Source organism: Macaca nemestrina, chromosome X (assembly GCF_043159975.1).
Source record: "Macaca nemestrina isolate mMacNem1 chromosome X, mMacNem.hap1, whole genome shotgun sequence".
In the NCBI taxonomy this organism is placed as follows: domain Eukaryota; kingdom Metazoa; phylum Chordata; class Mammalia; order Primates; family Cercopithecidae; genus Macaca; species Macaca nemestrina.
The window spans coordinates 123,994,881-124,014,416 of NC_092145.1; the positions used below are offsets into that span (position 1 = coordinate 123,994,881).

Consider the following 19,536-nt stretch of genomic DNA (forward strand, 5'->3'; position numbering starts at 1 on the left):
CTTCTTCTTAAGAAGGTAATATCCAGGATAAAATGAAACATGACAATTTAGCACCAACGTTTTAAGTATTTTTGAAATATTCACAACATGAAATTTATAATAGCATATCTCTCAGTATCTCATCTTGACTTCCTTCTCTGACTGAGAAAATTCCAATCCAAATGCACTCCATTCTGAGCACTTTCAATAATTGGAACATTTCATTTAGGAAAGCAATCATGATTTTCAGAAGACGCCTCATAAAGCTTTTAAGATTATTTAAATATTATCCATTACTATAAACACCAAAATATAAAAGCAATTAGATCTCTAAGTATGTTCATAGCAAAGGTGATTTTCTTTTCTTAAGGGATTTGAGAAGTTTTAGGAAGGCTGTGGGAAATATGTTCAGAAACTGACCACCTACCCACCACCACCCGCTGCGATGCAGTACAGCAGAAGAAGGGACAGACAAATGATCTATTACTCCATACTCAAAGAAATATCTTTAAGGGAGCAGAGACTGAGAAAGGCTTTTGAAAATTCATGGAGTTTTAGTTCTTGTCCTTTCCCGGGATGGCAAATCCAGTGAACATGGACTTCCACTCCCCTTTTCCTCAATTGCTACAGACAATACAAATTAATTCCAAAGACACTTTTCCAAACATTTTCTGTAAAGAGACAGAGAATAAATAGTTTAAGCTTTGCAGTCATGTGGTTTCTGTCTACTCAACTTTGCAATATATAAGGAAGTGCTTGTGCTGTATTCCAGTAAAACCTTATTTATAGGCAGTGAAATTTGAATGTTATATAATGTTCTTGTGTCATACAGTATTCTTCTATTTATTTTTTTCAACCATCTAACAATGTAAAAATTGTTCCTAGCTAATGTGCTATATAAAAATATAGGTGACAGTCTACACTCGTCCCATGGACCATAGTAGGCCAACCTCTGTCCTAGTACAGTCCCTTCATTTTGGAAACAAGAAAATAGGGTAAAAAATGGTAAGCAACTTGCTTAAGAATACATGAATGTTTTGTGGCAGAGCCAGTGTGTGACAAAATATCTTAAAGTTGGTCCATACTGGCTTCCCTTTAATGATAAGTACCAAGCAACATACTCCCCTTTACTTTGATTAATACATTATTGAAAAGGATCAGACACACATCGAAATGAACTTTCTCCTGGATCCTTTTGAGATATACCTATATTATTTAAATGCTGCAATACAGAAGCAGATGAACCTACATACACATATATACAGGGGCTTTTTAATTAATTACCTTTATTCCAAATAGAAGATATAAGATATAAGCATATATTTTATAAAGCAGATACAAGAAATGGTCAATCTTTCTGTCTTCAGTGCTAATTTAATCATTAACGTTTTAAAGACTTACAAGCAACATCTACATGGGAAATCAAGCTTTAATAGCAATACTAGTATTTGAAATATATACACAATGAGATACCGTTCAGCCTTTAAAAAGAAGGAAATCCTGCCATTTGTGACAACATGGATGAATCTGGAAGATAAGACATTAAGTAAAACAAGCCAGGCACAGAAAAACAAATACTGCATGATCTCGCTTATATGTGAAATCTAAAAACAGTGAACTCATACAAGAGTACAATGCTAATTACCAGGGGCTGGGTGGGGGGAATCAGGATGATTGGGAGATGTTGGTCAAAGCATACAAAATTTCAGTTAGATAGGAGGAATGAGTTCAAGAGATCTGCTGTACAACATGGTGGTGATAGTTAGTAACAATGTATTATATACTTGAAAATGGCTAAGAAAGTATATTTTAAGTGTTCTTACTACAAAAAATAAGTATGTAAGGTAATGCATGTATTAATCAGCTCAGGCTAACCAGGCTACAATGTATGCATATTTCAAAATATGTTGTATACCATAAATATATACAATTTTTAGTTGTTAACTAAAACTTAAAGATTAATAAGGAATACCTACGTGAGAAATTTAGCTTTATTAGCCACACTGTTATTGGAAATACTGTTGTCATTTAAATTATATTTCGTTTTACTACAAATATACACCTGCACTTTAAAAGTGAACCAATTCCAATATTCACATAAAAAAACACTCATAACTCACAAATGAAGTACAATATATTCAGAGAACAGACTGAATTTTAAAAGACAAGGAAATATAGAAGGCCTATTATAATTAAACCATTATTCCTCAGCAATATTCTAAAAGATGAAATAATAGTCATCAAAGATCTACCTGAGACCAAGAAATATTTTGGAAAAAAAATTTATTGATTCTTCATCACCAAAGGAGCACCTTTGATGGTGGAAGACACCCCCGTTCTTAGGAGTTTAGCATTTTCACGGACAAAATTACGTCGATGGACTGGCACGTTGTCATGTGTCTTGTGAGTAGCATCAATTTTGGATTTTGCATTTTTCGGTGGCACGGTAGTTGGAGATAATCCGTTGATCTCATACATCCAGTACATTTCTTCTGTCTGGAGACAAAGAGGGAGAAATTTTTTTTTTTTTAAAATATCCAGGGACTTTAAAACATGTAGGGAAAAGTTCACTATAATTAACATCTTCTGTTCTCCATGTAGAGTATGGGAAAGGTACAAAACTGAAACCACTTAGAGTGACAATTAATGTGGAAAATAAAGCAAGTATTTCACTTTATGAATTAAGAATTATTTACTAAAAAATCTCTCAGAGATTCTCCTTGTAAACTAGACATCTGTCTGATAATAAGGGAAAACAATCTATTTGGTTTTCATAAGACTGTTGTCCAGTATGAACTCCAACTAATGGAAATAGTACCTTCCAAGATAAACACATTCATAAGAATTTAAGTGTAACCATAGAAATGACTGGTAAAATATATTTAGCTGCTTTGAAGATTATGCAAGTACATAGTATGTGTAACCATTTTATATATTTATTTTTATTTTTTATTTTTTAGACAGGGTCTCACTCTGTCACCCAGGCTGGAGTGCAGTGGTATGATCTTGGCTCACTGCAATCTCCACTTCCCTGGTTCAAGCAATTCTTGTGCCTCAGCCTCCCGAGTAGCTAGGATTACAGGCATGTGTCACGACACCTGGCTAATTTTTGTATTTTTAGTAGAGATGGGGTTTCACCACATTGGCCAGGCTCGTCTCAAAATCCTGACCTCAGATGACCCACCCTCCTCGGCCTCCCAAAGTGCTCAGATTACAGGCGTGAGCCACCGTACTGGCCCATAGTATGTATAACCATTTTAATATACCAAAAATGATGTAAGATCATTGCTGACAATCACCATCTAAATCCAAGTGAGTAGAATTTATATTGTGATTTGTTTAAAAATTCTTCATTTCTTCTGCATATATGTTTATGTTTATACTGAAGTCTCATTCCTTGTGCAGAACTTCCTGAAACCACCTGTGTTTATACTGGTGTCCTCCTAACACTAAGATTTATACCACGTATACTCAGAAAACTCATTCAGAATAAGTCCAGACAAACTGAATATTGCAATGCCCTGAGCTTTATATGTAGTGTGATACCTATCAATTAATATTAAGTGCAAGAATGTCTTGCACAACTGTCATAGCCTCATCTTAATCATATCTGGCCCATTTATCTAGTGTTTGTAATAATTATATATTCAGAATCAGTGTGTCAAAAGCAGACAAAACCAAGGAGCATAATATGACTGGGTAAAAAACATTTTACTTCATATAAGGATGTTTAATTTGAAAAACAAAGCTATATTTTAGCGATTGTGCATATGCATATATTTTCCAGTACATTGACCCACTTGATGGGTGAAAATGAGTGAGCTAAATGAAGAGACCTACACCATGCCTGGCATTTGATACTAATGCCTGAGTTACTGAAGGGCCCTGTGCCCATGGCCATCATTTAGTGGGTACACATGAGTAAGCTATATGAAGGGATCTATATCCTTACTCAGCACTTAGTGTGTACAAATGAGAGCTAAAAGTAGGGACTTGTACCTTTACCTTCACCAAGACACTTTAGAAATAATTACTTTAAAAAAATTATTTTAAAGTCCCAATTTTATTTATTGAAATTCAATTAAGATTTAAATTTTACAATAAGTGATGCTGAGCGTGTGTGTGCTTGTGTGTGTGTGTGCTTTGTGTGTGTGTATGGAAGTTGTTCATACTCTTCATTCCAAAAAGCTATACAACATTAATAGGCTTATTTTATGAAATAAAAATTTCTTCAGTCTAACCATAAATAAAAGCAACTATCCATGTGTATTTAAAAAAAATTTAAAGATCTAACTTTATATCTTCTATCCCCAATCTCCCTTTGAAAATATAAATACAAAACAGAAGTTAAAATAATATAAGAATACGTTAATACTTCCATATTACTAACATCTCATAGAATAACCACATCGAGTTTTTACAAAAGAATGCCAAATTGACAATTATACTTCTCAACTATTTATTTAAAGAAATTTGAAAAAATACACAGATGAAACTTCCACATTTAGGTTGTGTCTCTGTGTTCTGAAAAGAGATCGCCCAAAGTCCATGATCTCATGGAATGAATAACCAAAGCTGTATGTATATTTTTATTTCCCAAGTTTCCATTAAGAAAGCTATATATTTAAGGCACAGCTCTATGAATGGAAACAATTGATAATTATCCACTAGCAGATGTGGTCTGTGTCCACCCACAACCCTCAGGTGTTTTCATATCACTGCCTGCTTCAACTTTCAATTGTAAGATTAGCCTCAAAGTCCTTACTATAAAATATGTGTGAAACTTCATAGATCAATTTTGCCCCTCTTTGGCTCAAGATTGTTCAGAAACCCCGGAAGTCTTCTCTACTGGTAACAGAGTTTGAACAATCCCTGAGAGCATTTTTCAATCAGTGATTGGAATAGTGGCGGTTACTATATAAGTAACCAAACTTTCTTAACCTCTCAGGTGTGAAAACTCTGAGGTATGTGTTCCACGCCATTTCCCAGAGATCTTCCACGGGATTCATTTCCAGTTGCTCACTGTGGCAGATGCCTGGATAAAGTACCCTTTACTGATTTCTTCCCCTTCCCTATCTCACATCCTGTCTTCCCTACATCTGTTAATTGAGATCACATAGCAAATATGCTACTTGGATTTCTATCCTTATTTCAAGATCTGCATCTGAGATGCAGATACAAACCAAGATATTTACAATGCTATTTTCCACAATTTCATGCTAATGATCTATTCCTTTAAAAGCAAACACAAATTATCAATGTCTGGTTATGTCTCTAGTTATAACAGGTATATCTGTATATAAATATTACTTATATGAATACTATATTACTTATATTTTATAAGTATTACCTATATACTTATATACTTATATTACTTATATATTGTAAATGAAATCACAATCGTATATAATCTTATATATTATATATTACTGTATAAACTATATGAATAATTTATATAAGTATAAAGATAAAGCATCATATATTTTATGTTAGATAATTCTGATAATCCCCACATTTTCATAAATTAAGATTTATCATATCTACAAGGGATATAAGCAGATTTACTACTCTCTTTGAGTAGCACCGCTTTTTGTAAAACAGACTAAATAAGTACACTTTACTCTCTCAAAGCTAGTGCTATATATCTTGTTTACTAGTGGGAAAAGACAACTTTTAATAATTTTAAATTTGATTTAATGGAATGGGAAATTATGAAACTTGTGAACAAGATTATTGAGGTTTTTTTTAAAATTTATTTATTATTATTATACTTTAAGTTGTAGGGTACATGTGCATAACGTGCAGGTTTGTTACCTATGTATACTTGTGCCATGTTGGTGTGCTGCACCCATCAACTCGTCATTTACATCAGGTATAACTCCCAATGCAATCCCTCCCCCCTCCCCCCTCCCCATGATAGGCCCCTGTGTGTGATGTTCCCCTTCCTGAGTCCAAGTGATCTCATTGTTCAGTTCCCACCTATGAGTGAGAACGTGCGGTGTTTGGTTTTCTGTTCTTGTGATAGTTTGCTAAGAATGATGGTTTCCAGCTGCATCCATGTCCCTACAAAGGCCACAAACTCATCCTTTTTGATGGCTGCATAGTATTCCATGGTGTATATGTGCCACATTTTCTTAATCCAATCTGTCACTGATGGACATTTGGGTTGATTCCAAGTCTTTGCTATTGTGAATAGTGCTGCAATAAACATACGTGTGCATGTGTCTTTATAGCAGCATAATTTATAATCCTTTGGGTATATACCCAGTAATGGGATGGCTGGGTCATATGGTACATCTAGTTCTAGATCCTTGAGGAATCGCCATACTGTTTTCCATAATGGTTGAACTAGTTTACAATCCCACCAACAGTGTAAAAGTGTTCCTATTTCTCCACATCCTCTCCAGCACCTGTTGTTTCCTGACTTTTGAATGATCGCCATTCTAACTGGTGTGAGATGGTATCTCATTGTGGTTTTGATTTGCATTTCTCTGATGGCCAGTGATGATGAGCATTTTTTCATGTGTCTGTTGGCTGTATAAATGTCTTCTTTTGAGAAATGTCTGTTCATATCCTTTGCCCACTTTTTGATGGGGTTGTTTGTTTTTTTCTTGTAAATTTGTTTGAGTTCTTTCTAGGTTCTGGATATTAGCCCTTTGTCAGATGAGTAGATTGCAAAAATTTTCTCCCATTCTGTAGGTTGCCTGTTCACTCTGATGGTAGTTTCTTTTGCTGTGCAGAAGCTCTTTAATTTAATGAGATCCCATTTGTCAATTTTGGCTTTTGCTGCCGTTGCTTTTGGTGTTTTAGACATGAAGTCTTTGTCCATGCCTATGTCCTGAATGGTACTACCTAGGTTTTCCTCTAGGATTTTTATGGTATTAGGTCTAACATTTAAGTCTCTAATCCATCTTGAATTAATTTTCGTATAAGGAGTAAGGAAAGGATCCAGTTTCAGCTTTCTACTTATGGCTAGCCAATTTTCCCAGCACCATTTATTAAATAAGGAATCCTTTCCCCATTTCTTGTTTTTGTCAGGTTTGTCAAAGATCAGATGGCTGTAGATGTGTGGTATTATTTCTGAGGACTCTGTTCTGTTCCATTGGTCTATATCTCTGTTTTGGTACCAGTACCATGCTATTTTGGTTACTGTAGCCTTGTAGTATAGTTTGAAGTCAGGTAGCGTGATGCCTCCAGCTTTGTTCTTTTGACTTAGGATTGTCTTGGAGATGCGGGCTCTTTTTTGGTTCCATATGAACTTTAAAGCAGTTTTTTCCAATTCTGTGAAGAAACTCATTGGTAGCTTGATGGGGATGGCATTGAATCTATAAATTACCTTGGGCAGTATGGCCATTTTCACGATATTGATTCTTCCTATCCATGAGCATGGTATGTTCTTCCATTTGTTTGTGTCCTCTTTGATTTCACTGAGCAGTGGTTTGTAGTTCTCCTTGAAGAGGTCCTTTACATCCCTTGTAAGTTGGATTCCTAGGTATTTGATTCTCTTTGAAGCAATTGTGAATGGAAGTTCATTCATGATTTGGCTCTCTGTCTGTTACTGGTGTATAAGAATGCTTGTGATTTTTGCACATTAATTTTGTATCCTGAGACTTTGCTGAAGTTGCTTATCAGCTTAAGGAGATTTTGGGCTGAGACAATGGGGTTTTCTAAATATACAATCATGTCATCTGCAAACAGGGACAGTTTGACTTCTTCTTTTCCTAACTGAATACGCTTGATTTCTTTCTCTTGCCTAATTGCCCTAGCCAGAACTTCCAACACTATGTTGAATAGGAGTGGTGAGAGAGGGCATCCCTGTCTTGTGCCAGTTTTCAAAGGGAATTTTTCCAGTTTTTGCCCATTCAGTATGATATTCGCTGTGGGTTTGTCATAAATAGCTCTTATTATTTTGAGGTACGTTTCATCAATACCGAATTTATTGAGCGTTTTTAGCATGAAGGGCTGTTGAATTTTGTCAAAAGCCTTTTCTGCATCTATTGAGATAATCATGTGGTTCTTGTCTTTGGTTCTGTTTATATGCTGGATTATGTTTATTGATTTGAGAATGTTGAACCAGCCTTGCATCCCAGGGATGAAGCCCACTTGATCATGGTGGATAAGCTTTTTGATGTGTTGCTGAATCCGGTTTGCCAGTATTTTATTGAGGATTTTTGCATCGATGTTCATCAGGGATATTGGTCTAAAATTCTCTTTTTTTGTTGTGTCTCTGCCAGGCTTTGGTATCAGGATGATGTTGGCCTCATAAAATGAGTTAGGGAGGATTCCCTCTTTTTCTATTGATTGGAATAGTTTCAGAAGGAATGGTACCAACTCCTCCTTGTACCTCTGGTAGAATTCAGCTGTGAATCCATCTGGTCCTGGACTTTTTTTGGTTGGTAGGCTATTAATTATTGCCTCAATTTCAGAGCCTGCTATTGGTCTATTCAGGGATTCAACTTCTTCCTGGTTTAGTCTTGGAAGAGTGTAAGTGTTCAGGAAATTATCCATTTCTTCTAGATTTTCCAGTTTATTTGTGTAGAGGTGTTTATAGTATTCTCTGATGGTAGTTTGTATTTCTGTGGGGTCGGTGGTGATATCCCCTTTATCATTTTTAATTGCGTCGATTTGATTCTTCTCTCTTTTCTTCTTTATTAGTCTTGCTAGTGGTCTGTCAATTTTGTTGATCTTTTCAAAAAACCAACTCCTGGATTCATTGATTTTTTGGAGAGTTTTTTGTGTCTCTATCTCCTTCAGTTCTGCTCTGATCTTAGTTATTTCTTGCCTTCTGCTAGCTTTCGAATGTGTTTGCTCTTGCTTCTCTAGTTCTTTTAATTGCGATGTTAGAGTGTCAATTTTAGATCTTTCCTGCTTTCTCTTGTGGGCATTTAGTGCTATAAATTTCCCTCTACACACTGCTTTAAATGTGTCCCAGAGATTCTGGTATGTTGTATCTTTGTTCTCATTGGTTTCAAAGAACATCTTTATTTCTGCCTTCATTTCGTTATGTACCCAGTAGTCATTCAGGAGCAGGTTGTTCAGTTTCGATGTAGTTGAGTGGTTTTGATTGAGTTTCTTAGTCCTGAGTTCTAGTTTGATTGCACTGTGGTCTGAGAGACAGTTTGTTATAATTTCTGTTCTTGTACATTTGCTGAGGAGTGCTTTACTTCCAATTACATGGTCGATTTTGGAGTAAGTACGATGTGGTGCTGAGAAGAATGTATATTCTGTTGATTTGGGGTGGAGAGTTCTATAGATGTCTATTAGGTCTGCTTGCTGCAGAGATGAGTTCAATTCCTGGATATCCTTGTTAACTTTCTGTCTCGTTGATCTGTCTAATGTTGACAGTGGAGTATTGAAGTCTCCCATTATTATTGTATGGGAGTCTAAGTCTCTTTGTAAGTCTCTAAGGACTTGCTTTATGAAACTGGGTGCTCCTGTATTGGGTGCATATATATTTAGGATAGTTAGCTCTTCCTGTTGAATTGATCCCTTTACCATTATGTAATGGCCTTCTTTGTCTCTTTTGATCTTTGATGGTTTAAAGTCTGTTTTATCAGAGACTAGTATTGCAACCCCCGCTTTTTTTTGTTCTCCATTTGCTTGGTAAATCTTCCTCCATCCCTTTATTTTGAGCCTATGTATGTCTCTGCGTGTGAGATGGGTCTCCTGAATACAGCAGACTGATGGGTCTTGACTCTTTATCCAGTTTGCCAGTCTGTGTCTTTTAATTGGAGCATTTAGTCCATTTACATTTAAGGTTAAGATTGTTATGTGTGAACTTGATCCTGCCATTATGATATTAACTGGTTATTTTGCTCGTTAGTTGATGCAGTTTCTTCCTAGCCTCGATGGTCTTTACATTTTGGCATGTTTTTGCAATGGCTGGTACCGGTTGTTCCTTTCCATGTTTAGTGCTTCCTTCAGGGTCTCTTGTAAGGCAGGCCTAGTGGTGACTAAATCTCTAAGCATTTGCTTATCTGTAAAGGATTTTATTTCTCCTTCACTTATGAAACTTAGTTTGGCTGGATATGAAATTCTGGGTTTAAAATTCTTTTCTTTAAGAATGTTGAATATTGGCCCCCACTCTCTTCTGGCTTGGAGAGTTTCTGCCGAGAGATCTGCTGTTAATCTGATGGGCTTCCCTTTGTGGGTAACCCGACCTTTCTCTCTGGCTGCCCTTAAGATTTTTTCCTTCATTTCAACTTTGGTGAATCTGGCAATTATGTGTCTTGGAGTTGCTCTTCTCGAGGAGTATCTTTGTGGCGTTCTCTGTATTTCCTGGATTTGAATGTTGGCCTGCCCTACTAGGTTGGGGAAGTTCTCCTGGATGATATCCTGAAGAGTGTTTTCCAACTTGGTTCCATTTTCCCCCTCACTTTCAGGCACCCCAATCAGACGTAGATTTGGTCTTTTTACATAATCCCATACTTCTTGCAGGCTTTGTTCATTTCTTTTTCTTCTTTTTTCTTTTGGTTTCTCTTCTCGCTTCATTTCATTCATTTGATCCTCAATCGCAGATACTCTTTCTTCCAGTTGATCGAGTCGGTTACTGAAGCTTGTGCATTTGTCACGTATTTCTCGTGTCATGGTTTTCATCTCTTTCATTTCATTTATGACCTTCTCTGCATTAATTACTCTAGCCATCAATTCTTCCACTTTTTTTTCAAGATTTTTAGTTTCTTTGCGCTGGGTACGTAATTCCTCCTTTAGCTCTGAGAAATTTGATGGACTGAAGCCTTCTTCTCTCATCTCGTCAAAGTCATTCTCCGTCCAGCTTTGATCCGTTGCTGGCGATGAGCTGCGCTCCTTTGCCGGGGGAGATGCGCTCTTATTTTTTGAATTTCCAGCTTTTCTGCCCTGCTTTTTCCCCATCTTTGTGGTTTTATCTGCCTCTGGTCTTTGATGATGGTGATGTACTGATGGGGTTTTGGTGTAGGTGTCCTTCCTCTTTGATAGTTTTCCTTCTAACAGTCAGGACCCTCAGCTGTAGGTCTGTTGGAGATTGCTTGAGGTCCACTCCAGACCCTGTTTGCCTGGGTATCAGCAGCAGAGGCTGCAGAAGATAGAATATTTCTGAACAGCGAGTGTACCTGTCTGATTCTTGCTTTGGAAGCTTCCTCTCAGGGGTGTACTCCACCCTGTGAGGTGTGGGGTGTCAGACTGCCCCTAGCGGGAGATGTCTCCCAGTTAGGCTACTCAGGGGTCAGGGACCCACTTGAGCAGGGAGTCTGTCCCTTCTCAGATCTCAACCTCCGTGTTGGGAGATCCACTGCTCTCTTCAAAGCTGTCAGACAGAGTCGCTTGCGTCTGCAGAGGTTTCGGCTGTGTTTGTTATTGCCCTGTCCCCAGAGGTGGAGTCTACAGAGAGAGGCAGGTTTCCTTGAGCTGCTGTGAGCTCCACCCAGTTCGAGCTTCCCAGCAGCTTTGTTTACCTACTTAAGCCTCAGCAGTGGCGGGCGCCCCTCCCCCAGCCTGGCTGCTGCCTTGCCGGTAGATCACAGACTGCTGTGCTAGCAATGAGGGAGGCTCCGTGGGTGTGGGACCCTCCCGGCCAGGTGTGGGATATGATCTCCTGGTGTGCCTGTTTGCTTAAAGCACAGTATTGGGGTGGGAGTTACCCGATTTTCCAGGTGTTGTGTGTCTCAGTTCCCCTGGCTAGGAAAAGGGATTCCCTTCCCCCTTGCGCTTCCCAGGTGAGGCAATGCCTCGCCCTGCTTCAGCTCTCGCTGGTGGGGCTGCAGCAGCTGACCAGCACCGATCGTCCGGCACTCCCCAGTGAGATGAACCCAGTACCTCAGTTGAAAATGCAGAAATCACCGGTCTTCTGTGTCGCTCGCGCTGGGAGTTGGAGACTGGAGCTGTTCCTATTCGGCCATCTTGCCAAGATTATTGAAGTTTGTTTGGGCTAATATTTAACTGACATGTTCTTTAAAATCATCATTTTTCTTTTCAAGTGAGGCAAAATGAAGACAATATAGTTGCGAACATTGACTTAATGCTTAAAATCATTCATTTAAAAAAGATAATGATAATGCAAATAATATTTTTGATTTAGATAATGCTTTAATGATTTAATGGTTCCATTTATATAATGTTCTAGAAATTACAATATTCGTGGTTGTCAGGGGTAGGGCAAGAATTACAGTGTTGGATATCCTTAGCACAAGGTAACCCTTCATACAGAAGGTGGGGAAGAGAGTGGGCATATAGGTGAAGCAGAATTGGCTATAAGTTGATAAATGTTCATACTGCATAATTAGTGCATGGTGATTAATTATGCTCTCTATCTCTGTACATATTTGGAATTTTCAATAATAAAAGTAGAATTAAGAAAATTATGATTTCTTAAACGTTTGAAACTCAATTTTCCCTACATAAACTGTATCAAATTGTACCACTTTAGGCTAAAAATGGCATATGCTCTGTTGTTCCCATGTAACAACTTGTTCCCTCACATAAAATCTTTAATTGCACTGCCAGTAATTTGTCAAATCAAGACAGAGAAATCAGGCACAGGTTTTGTTGGTAAAGCCTTCTGTTAATTGTAGAACTGTCTACTGTATGCTAGATAAAATGAACATAATTTTAATTTGAAAATATTTTTAAAGATGTCATTTAATCCCCTTAAAGCAAACTGAAGCAAGTACAATATGATCACTTTAAATTATGTATCAAGGCTGGGTGCCGTGGCTCATGCCTGTAATCCTAGGACTTTGGGAGGCCGAGGCGGGTGTATCACAAGGTCAGGAGATCAAGACCATCCTGGCTAATACGGTGAAACCCCATCTCTACTAAAAACACAAGAAAGTAGCCGGGTGTGGTGGCAGGTGCTTGTAGGCCCAGCTACTCAGGAGGCTGAGGCAGGAGAATGGCGTGAACCCGGGAGGCGGAGCTTGCAGTGAGCCGAGATCGCACCACTACACTCCAGCCTGGGCGACAGAGTGAGACTCTGTCTCAAAAAAAAAAAAGAAAGAAAAATTATGTATCAGTGTAGGCAACAGGGTATGCGCAAAATGTCAACAAAGGCTTTACCTTCTTACTACCTAGATTGTAAGGACTCTTAGAAAGATGAAAAAAATAGAAATAACTTTCTCAAACAATATTCAATATTTTGTCTCTGTTCATTAAAACAATAAATTTTTTCTGCCTATGGCACTGGCTAATTATTGCTTGATTGAGAAATCTAGAAATTGCTTTTGCGCCAGGAGTTGTGTGTATACGACACCATGCATGTGTGCCAATGCTACTGAAAGTAGACGGTGGTAATAGATACCTTGTTAGAAACAGTTTGAAAGTTGTATTTAGCCTGAAAGCTCTTACTATAACATTTGTGTGAAACTTTATAGATCAACTCTGGTTACTGAATACATGTTCAAAATTGTATTTACCTTAACTGTTAATAAAATGATGACTTTAACAGATGATTACTGGCTCACATCATGCTTTTTCCATTCAAAATAAGTGTTATCTTTTATTCCATTTTTTTAATGTTAGACTTCAACATCTTGCCAATACTCTGCCTTAATTAAGGGCTCCAAAATCCCTATCTCAAATAACCTAAAGTTAATGAAGTCCTTGAATAGGTATGTTACAGAAAGTAATACATAACTATATAAATCACTTTACAGTCAGTATTTGTCTCTTCCACAGTTCCTTAATATGGAAGGAAAGTATTTTTTTTAACTTTCCTCTAGTGTTGACAACTTTTTTGTTATATACCATCCTTAAAATTCTGTTCTTGGATAAAATAAAAGTAAACCAAGACTCAGCAGTTGAGATAAGTTGATTTTTGCACAGCAAGATTGTTATTCTTTATCTGTGACCATTTAGGAAAACCTTTTCTCGCTAGTTTATTTAGTGTGTTTAGTTGCATCAAACATCCTTGACTATTGTCTTTGTAGAACTCACCTGTATTACTAATGTTGCTTTATATTTTCTACAGTACATTTTAGGTTTAAATCCTACAGTGATGAGAGTTCCGTTTGTGTTACAAGGAAGAAGTTCTCCAGCCTGAGGTCTTACAAAAAACTCCAGATCACTGCCAGGTAGGAAGTGTGCAGTGAATGGTTCAGGATTTCTGGAACAAAAGTACAAAATTCAACTTACTAAATGTGATCATTACCTCATTCTCTTTGTGAGAGCTTGATGAGAAGAATTTGAATCCTGCTGCCATAGGCCTGGTTAAACATTAATGCTGAATGCTTACCTAATAAGAGCGAGGAGGCATTTTTAAAAAAATTACTGAAGTCATTCTTCCCAGGGTGACATAATGAAATTCTAAAGATTTTTAAAATCTCATCTTATTTTTATAATGTACAAAGAGGTTGGGTGCGGTGGCTCAAGCCTATAATCCCAGCACTTTACGAGGCCAAGGCAGGTGGATCACCTGAGATCAGGAGTTGGAGACCAGCCTGGCCAACATGGCGAAACCCCATCTTTACTAAAAATACAAAAATTAGCCAGGCATGGTGATGCATGCCTGTAATCCCAGCTACTCGGGAGGCTGAGGCAGGAGAATTGCTTGAACCTGGGAGGTGGACGTTGCAGTGAGCCGAGATCACGCCATTGCACTCCAGACTGGACTACAGAGTAAGACACAGCGTGGTGGCTCATGTCTGTAATTCCAGCACTTTGGGAGGCTAAGGTGGGTGGTTCACCAGAGGTCAGGAGTTCCAGACCAGCCTGGCCAACAGGGTGAAACCCCATCTCTACTAAAAGTACAAAAATTAGCTGGGCATGGTGGCTTGTGCCTGTAATCCCAGTTACTCGGGAGACTGAGACAGGAGAATCGCTTGAACCCAGGAGGCAGAAGTTGCAGTGAGCCGAGATAGCACCATTACACTCCAGCTGGGGCAACAAGAGCGAAACTCCGTCTCAAAATAATAATAATAATGCACAAATTAAAAAATGTTGAATCTATAAAAATTGGAACTATTCAATGTCCTTAATGGAAATGCAGGCATTTGTAAATTAATCCATATATAAAATGACTGACCACCAAAGCAGTCATAATACCTTTTGTTTCTGTTTCTATTCCATGGTGATATTTACTCATCCTCCCTTTAGCTTTTCACTTGCTGAGTGAAATGAAAGCACTTTATAATTTCATTAAATATTATTGGGCCTGAAAATGAGTTGCTATGATCTGAAGTGAATTGAGTGACATTTAAGATTCAAGTGACTATCTTTATGTCAAGGTTGACTATACTTGAGATAAGGACTGCAAAATAAGTTGAAGAATTTCTTGGTAGAATACAGAAGAAGAGGAGAACACTGCATGGAAGTTTTGAGAAATTTAAAACTCAAATTGACAGGAGTGATACTCATAAAAGGCCAAGTTCAGCCTCCAAAAGCAGATTCAACAGTGAAACATAGGAGAGGATGCAGAAAGGATTCAGGCTGGAACTCACTGATCTATTCAGCAAATATGTATTGAGTATCATAACAGAAGGTTTGAGAACATGGACTATGGATCGGAATCATAGCTTTATTTAGATGGATGACTTCAGACAATTTACTTAACTTTTCCCTACTTCAGTGCTGACATCTGTTAAATTGTTAATAGTCACTGCAAAGCCATTAGATTAGTGCCTGATACACAAAAAGTGCATTATAAGGACTCGCCAATAATACTTTAGTCATCATTATTACTGTTGTTCTTATTTTAAAATATTTTATTACCAGTGCTAGGCTATGATACAATAAATGAGAATGAATAAGACAGGGCACCTAAGGGAATTACATCAAAAAATGGCAGAATGGGAACTCCCAGACCTTCCTTCCACAAATGAAGACACAAATTTAACAACAGTCCCTTTTGTGAGAAATCCAGAAGCCAGTTAAGAGGCTTTTGTAGCACAGTAGAGCATAAAACAAACTATATTGAAGCCAGTAGGAAAATTATTGGCACCCTCTTGCCATTATCCCCCCTGCTGGCACAGTGTCACAGAATTGGGAAGAAATGCTCAGCTTCTGGCTTCTCTGCAGGGAAGGAAAAAGAAGGCTGAACCAGACATCCAATGTTCTGACTTTACAGGAGAGTGAGGCTGCTCAAGGGACTGGTTTCTGATTTGGCTATCTCAGAATGCTGATGGAGCTTAGCATGCTCTAGATTTCTGAGGACTACTAAGAACAAAAAAAGGCTGAGTGGTGTGCTGCTGCTTCAGAGGACTAATGGTATAGCAGACAGACACCAGAAGAAACAAGAGACTATAACTTCCTGAAAAAAGAAATAAACCAACACATCTCTCTAAATAGAAATATACATGAACAAGTCCAGAAAAGACACATCCACATAAAAGGTTTGCAAGGCCTCCAGAATCTCTAGCCAGGCTGATTGGTGAAAATCTTTCCCAGCAGAAAGCCAGTCTGTGAAGACTGAGAGAGAAGGCTGTTTTTTTCTTCTAGTGCACTAATAACACAGAGCTATAAGGAACATGAACAAACAGCAGAAAATGGTCCAATCAAAACAATAAAATAAATTTTTAGAAACTGATCATTAAAAAACAGAGATATGAAACTGCCTGTCAAATCATTAAAATAACTGTCTTAACGATGTCCAACAAGTTCAGAAATACAATGCATGAACAAAATTAAAATTTCAACAAAGAAATAGAAAATGTGAAAAGAACAAAATGGAAATTTTTAAGCTAAGGAATTCAGTAAGTGAACTGAAAAATTTACTAGAGGAATTGAACAGCACATATGTTGAAACAGAAGAAAGAATCAGTGAACTCAAAGACAGGTCATTTGAAATTATCCAGTGAGAGGATCATTTAAAAAGAATGGAAAAGAGGGAAGAAAGCCTACAGGACTTCTAGGGCACCTTCAAGCTGCAAAACAAGTATTATGAAAGTCACAGAAGGAGAAGAGAGAGAGAAAAAGAGTAAGAAAACTTATTTAAAGGAATAATGGCGTAACTTCCAAAATCTAAGAAAGGAAATAAGCATCCACATTAAAGAAACACAATGAATCCCAAATATGATGACCTGAAAAAAGTCCAGACCAAATATATTATCATCAAATTGTTAAAATTCATAGACAGAAGTGACATCAGCAAGATGCCTGAATAGGAGATATGAGCCTTTGTTCCCTTATAAAAAACAAGAATTAGACCACTATCCACAAATAAAAATAGCCCTAATAAGGCTCCAGATTCCAACTAAGAACCTACAGCATCACAGTGGAGCAATGAATAGAGAGTAACTACATAGAAAAGATTGCTAGGGAGATTGGCATACCTGAAACATCTGAAGACAGCTAGGGACAAAGAAAAAGGGTGAAGGGTATTAGCATCAGACACATGGTGGATACTACTACGGTCCCCAGTGACCTGCTCACTCTGGATATGTTTGCACCCCTGACCCTGGAGCATTTGCTGCTGAGGATTTCAGCAGCCCCTGTGAGAGACATAGACTCTTGTGGCTTTACAGTGGAGGTCTCCTTAGTGCTGATCAGGACAATTCCAGCAACCTGCTGTGGAGAGGACATTGGCTTTTTTGTCACTGAGGTAACCAGTGGCCATTGCCACCAAGAATCTCCTTGAGAGGGAGGTGCCATTGCACCCAAACCCCCAAGAAGGAGCCACTGTTATGCTGTCCCAGAACAGAGGCCACCATCACCCTAACCCTGTGCTCACCCTGAGCCTTAGAGCTGTTGTTGATCTATGCATGCCTACACTCCAGAACTCAACTCTGTAGTCACTCTGGATGTGTCTACACCACTGACACTGGAACTATTGCTGCAGCAGGTGGTGTCTGTACCCTGAATCCTAGAACTGTGGTTGCTTCGCACATATCTGTGCCCCAGATCCTGGATCCATATTCCCTCCATGAGCACCTGCACTTAGAAGATCAGAGCCACTGCTGCAATAGAAACACCCATGCCCGAGATCTCAGAGTTGCTGTGGCTCCCCAGCTGCTGCACAAACATCTGTGACTTGCATATTATTACCAATGCTAATGTGTGTACACCTGTGCCTCAGTGCTAATGCCACTGCCATCCCAGACTCAAAGTCATGGTCCCTCCATGCATGCCCATGCTTCAGATCCCTCTCTTAAGCCACTCCACAGGGACCATGCACTAAACACTGGTGCCGCTACTGCCACAAGTATACTCATGAGCCAGACTCAACATCAAGAGGGATACACTCAGCCACAGATTTCTCCATGGGATAAAGAGATCAGGAGAACTCTAGAAGATTTTGCTACCAAGGACCTAAACAGGTCACTGACACTATAAACACTCTTTCTTGGCCACTAAGGACCCTTGAAATCTTTCACAATGGTGATCTCTGCTGACAGACTTCATGGAGACTATGCTGTTATACCACTACCAGGGTTGGAACTACCACATCCCACCCAGCTGGTGCACTCACCTTCACCTATGTGGGTGTGAGTCCTAACGTCTCCAGTTTCTGGAGACTGGCTTCTCTCCTAATAAAACCAGTCCTAACGTCTGAAAGAGGTGACTGCTCCATCAAATGCACAAGCATCAGTACAAGGCAACAAGAAACATTAGCAATCAAAGAAACATAACATCGCCAATAAAACACAATTATGTTCCATTAACTAGCCCAAAAGAAATGGGAGATCTATAATTTGCCTGAAAAATAATTCAAAATAATTGTTTTCAGGCAATTCAGCAAACTACAAAAGAACAGATAGACAACAACACCAGAAAAACAATACATGAGCAAAATAAGAAGTTCAATAAAGAAATAGAAATCATTAGAAAAGAACCAAACATAGAAATTCTGGAGCTGAAAAATAGAATGAAGAAAAGAAAATTGCAATAGAGAGAGTAAACAGCAGACTTGATCAAGCCAAGGAAAGAATCTGGGAACTTGGAGACAGGTCATTCCAAAGTATCCAGTCAGGGGAAAACAAATAATGAAAATGAAAATGAATGAAGAAAATCTATGGGATTTATAAGACATAATCAAGAGAGCTAACGTTTGGAAAAGTGATGCCAGTAAAATGGTGGAGTAGTAGATCCCAGTCTTCCTTCCTCTCACAAAGAGCAACAATTTGGCAGTTATGCAAAATAACACTTAATGAACTCAGGAGCCCAACATCCCTGAGAACAACCATATAAAGAAGGTAGAAATTACAATTTAATTTGCTGCATCACCCCATCATCTAGGCAGGTATTGCTGAGCAAGCACAGAGAAGAAACTCCCAGGCATGTGAGCCCCCTTATCAGGAAAAACTAGAGTGGGGTGAATACCTATCTTCCTCAACGTTTTGGCACATTTCCCAGGGGAAGCAGTTTCAGTTTAGCCCTACCCAGATCACTATGGAAACTACCATAGCTGAGATGTCTGAAGACAGCTGGGAATGAATAACAAGCAGAAGCTATAAGTAGCAGTCATGTGGCAGGAGTCACTGGTCTCCAGTGTTCTGCTCTGCACAGGACTCCATCAGAATTCTCCACAGAGGTCCAAAAAAGCCTTCTTAACTGCTATGCACACCCCTACAAGTTTCATGGCCAAGAATCCTACAGTATTTGTCGTCAAGGACTCTGTGACTTATTCCACAGAGGACCCTGGCAGCTTTC

The 19,536-nt window shown here is 38.4% G+C and overlaps 1 protein-coding gene across 3 annotated transcripts in view; it reads right to left on the reverse strand.

The window, feature by feature from the left end:
• Positions 1–1,348: 1,348 nt before the first annotated feature.
• The window catches only part of LOC105499042 (cilia and flagella associated protein 47), a 469,827-nt gene continuing 451,639 nt past the window's right edge, over positions 1,349–19,536 (reverse strand). For 2 of the 3 annotated variants that reach the window (XM_011771442.2, XM_011771440.2), the window contains exons 63-64: positions 13,888–14,056; positions 1,350–2,475 (exon numbers count right to left, since the gene is read on the reverse strand). In XM_011771442.2, coding sequence (XP_011769744.2) covers positions 2,263–2,475; positions 13,888–14,056 — 382 coding nt within the window. In that variant the 3' untranslated portion in view covers positions 1,350–2,262. Of the gene's footprint in view, positions 2,476–13,887; positions 14,057–19,536 lie in introns of all 3 variants that reach the window. The other variant, XM_011771441.2, reaches the window with a different exon arrangement.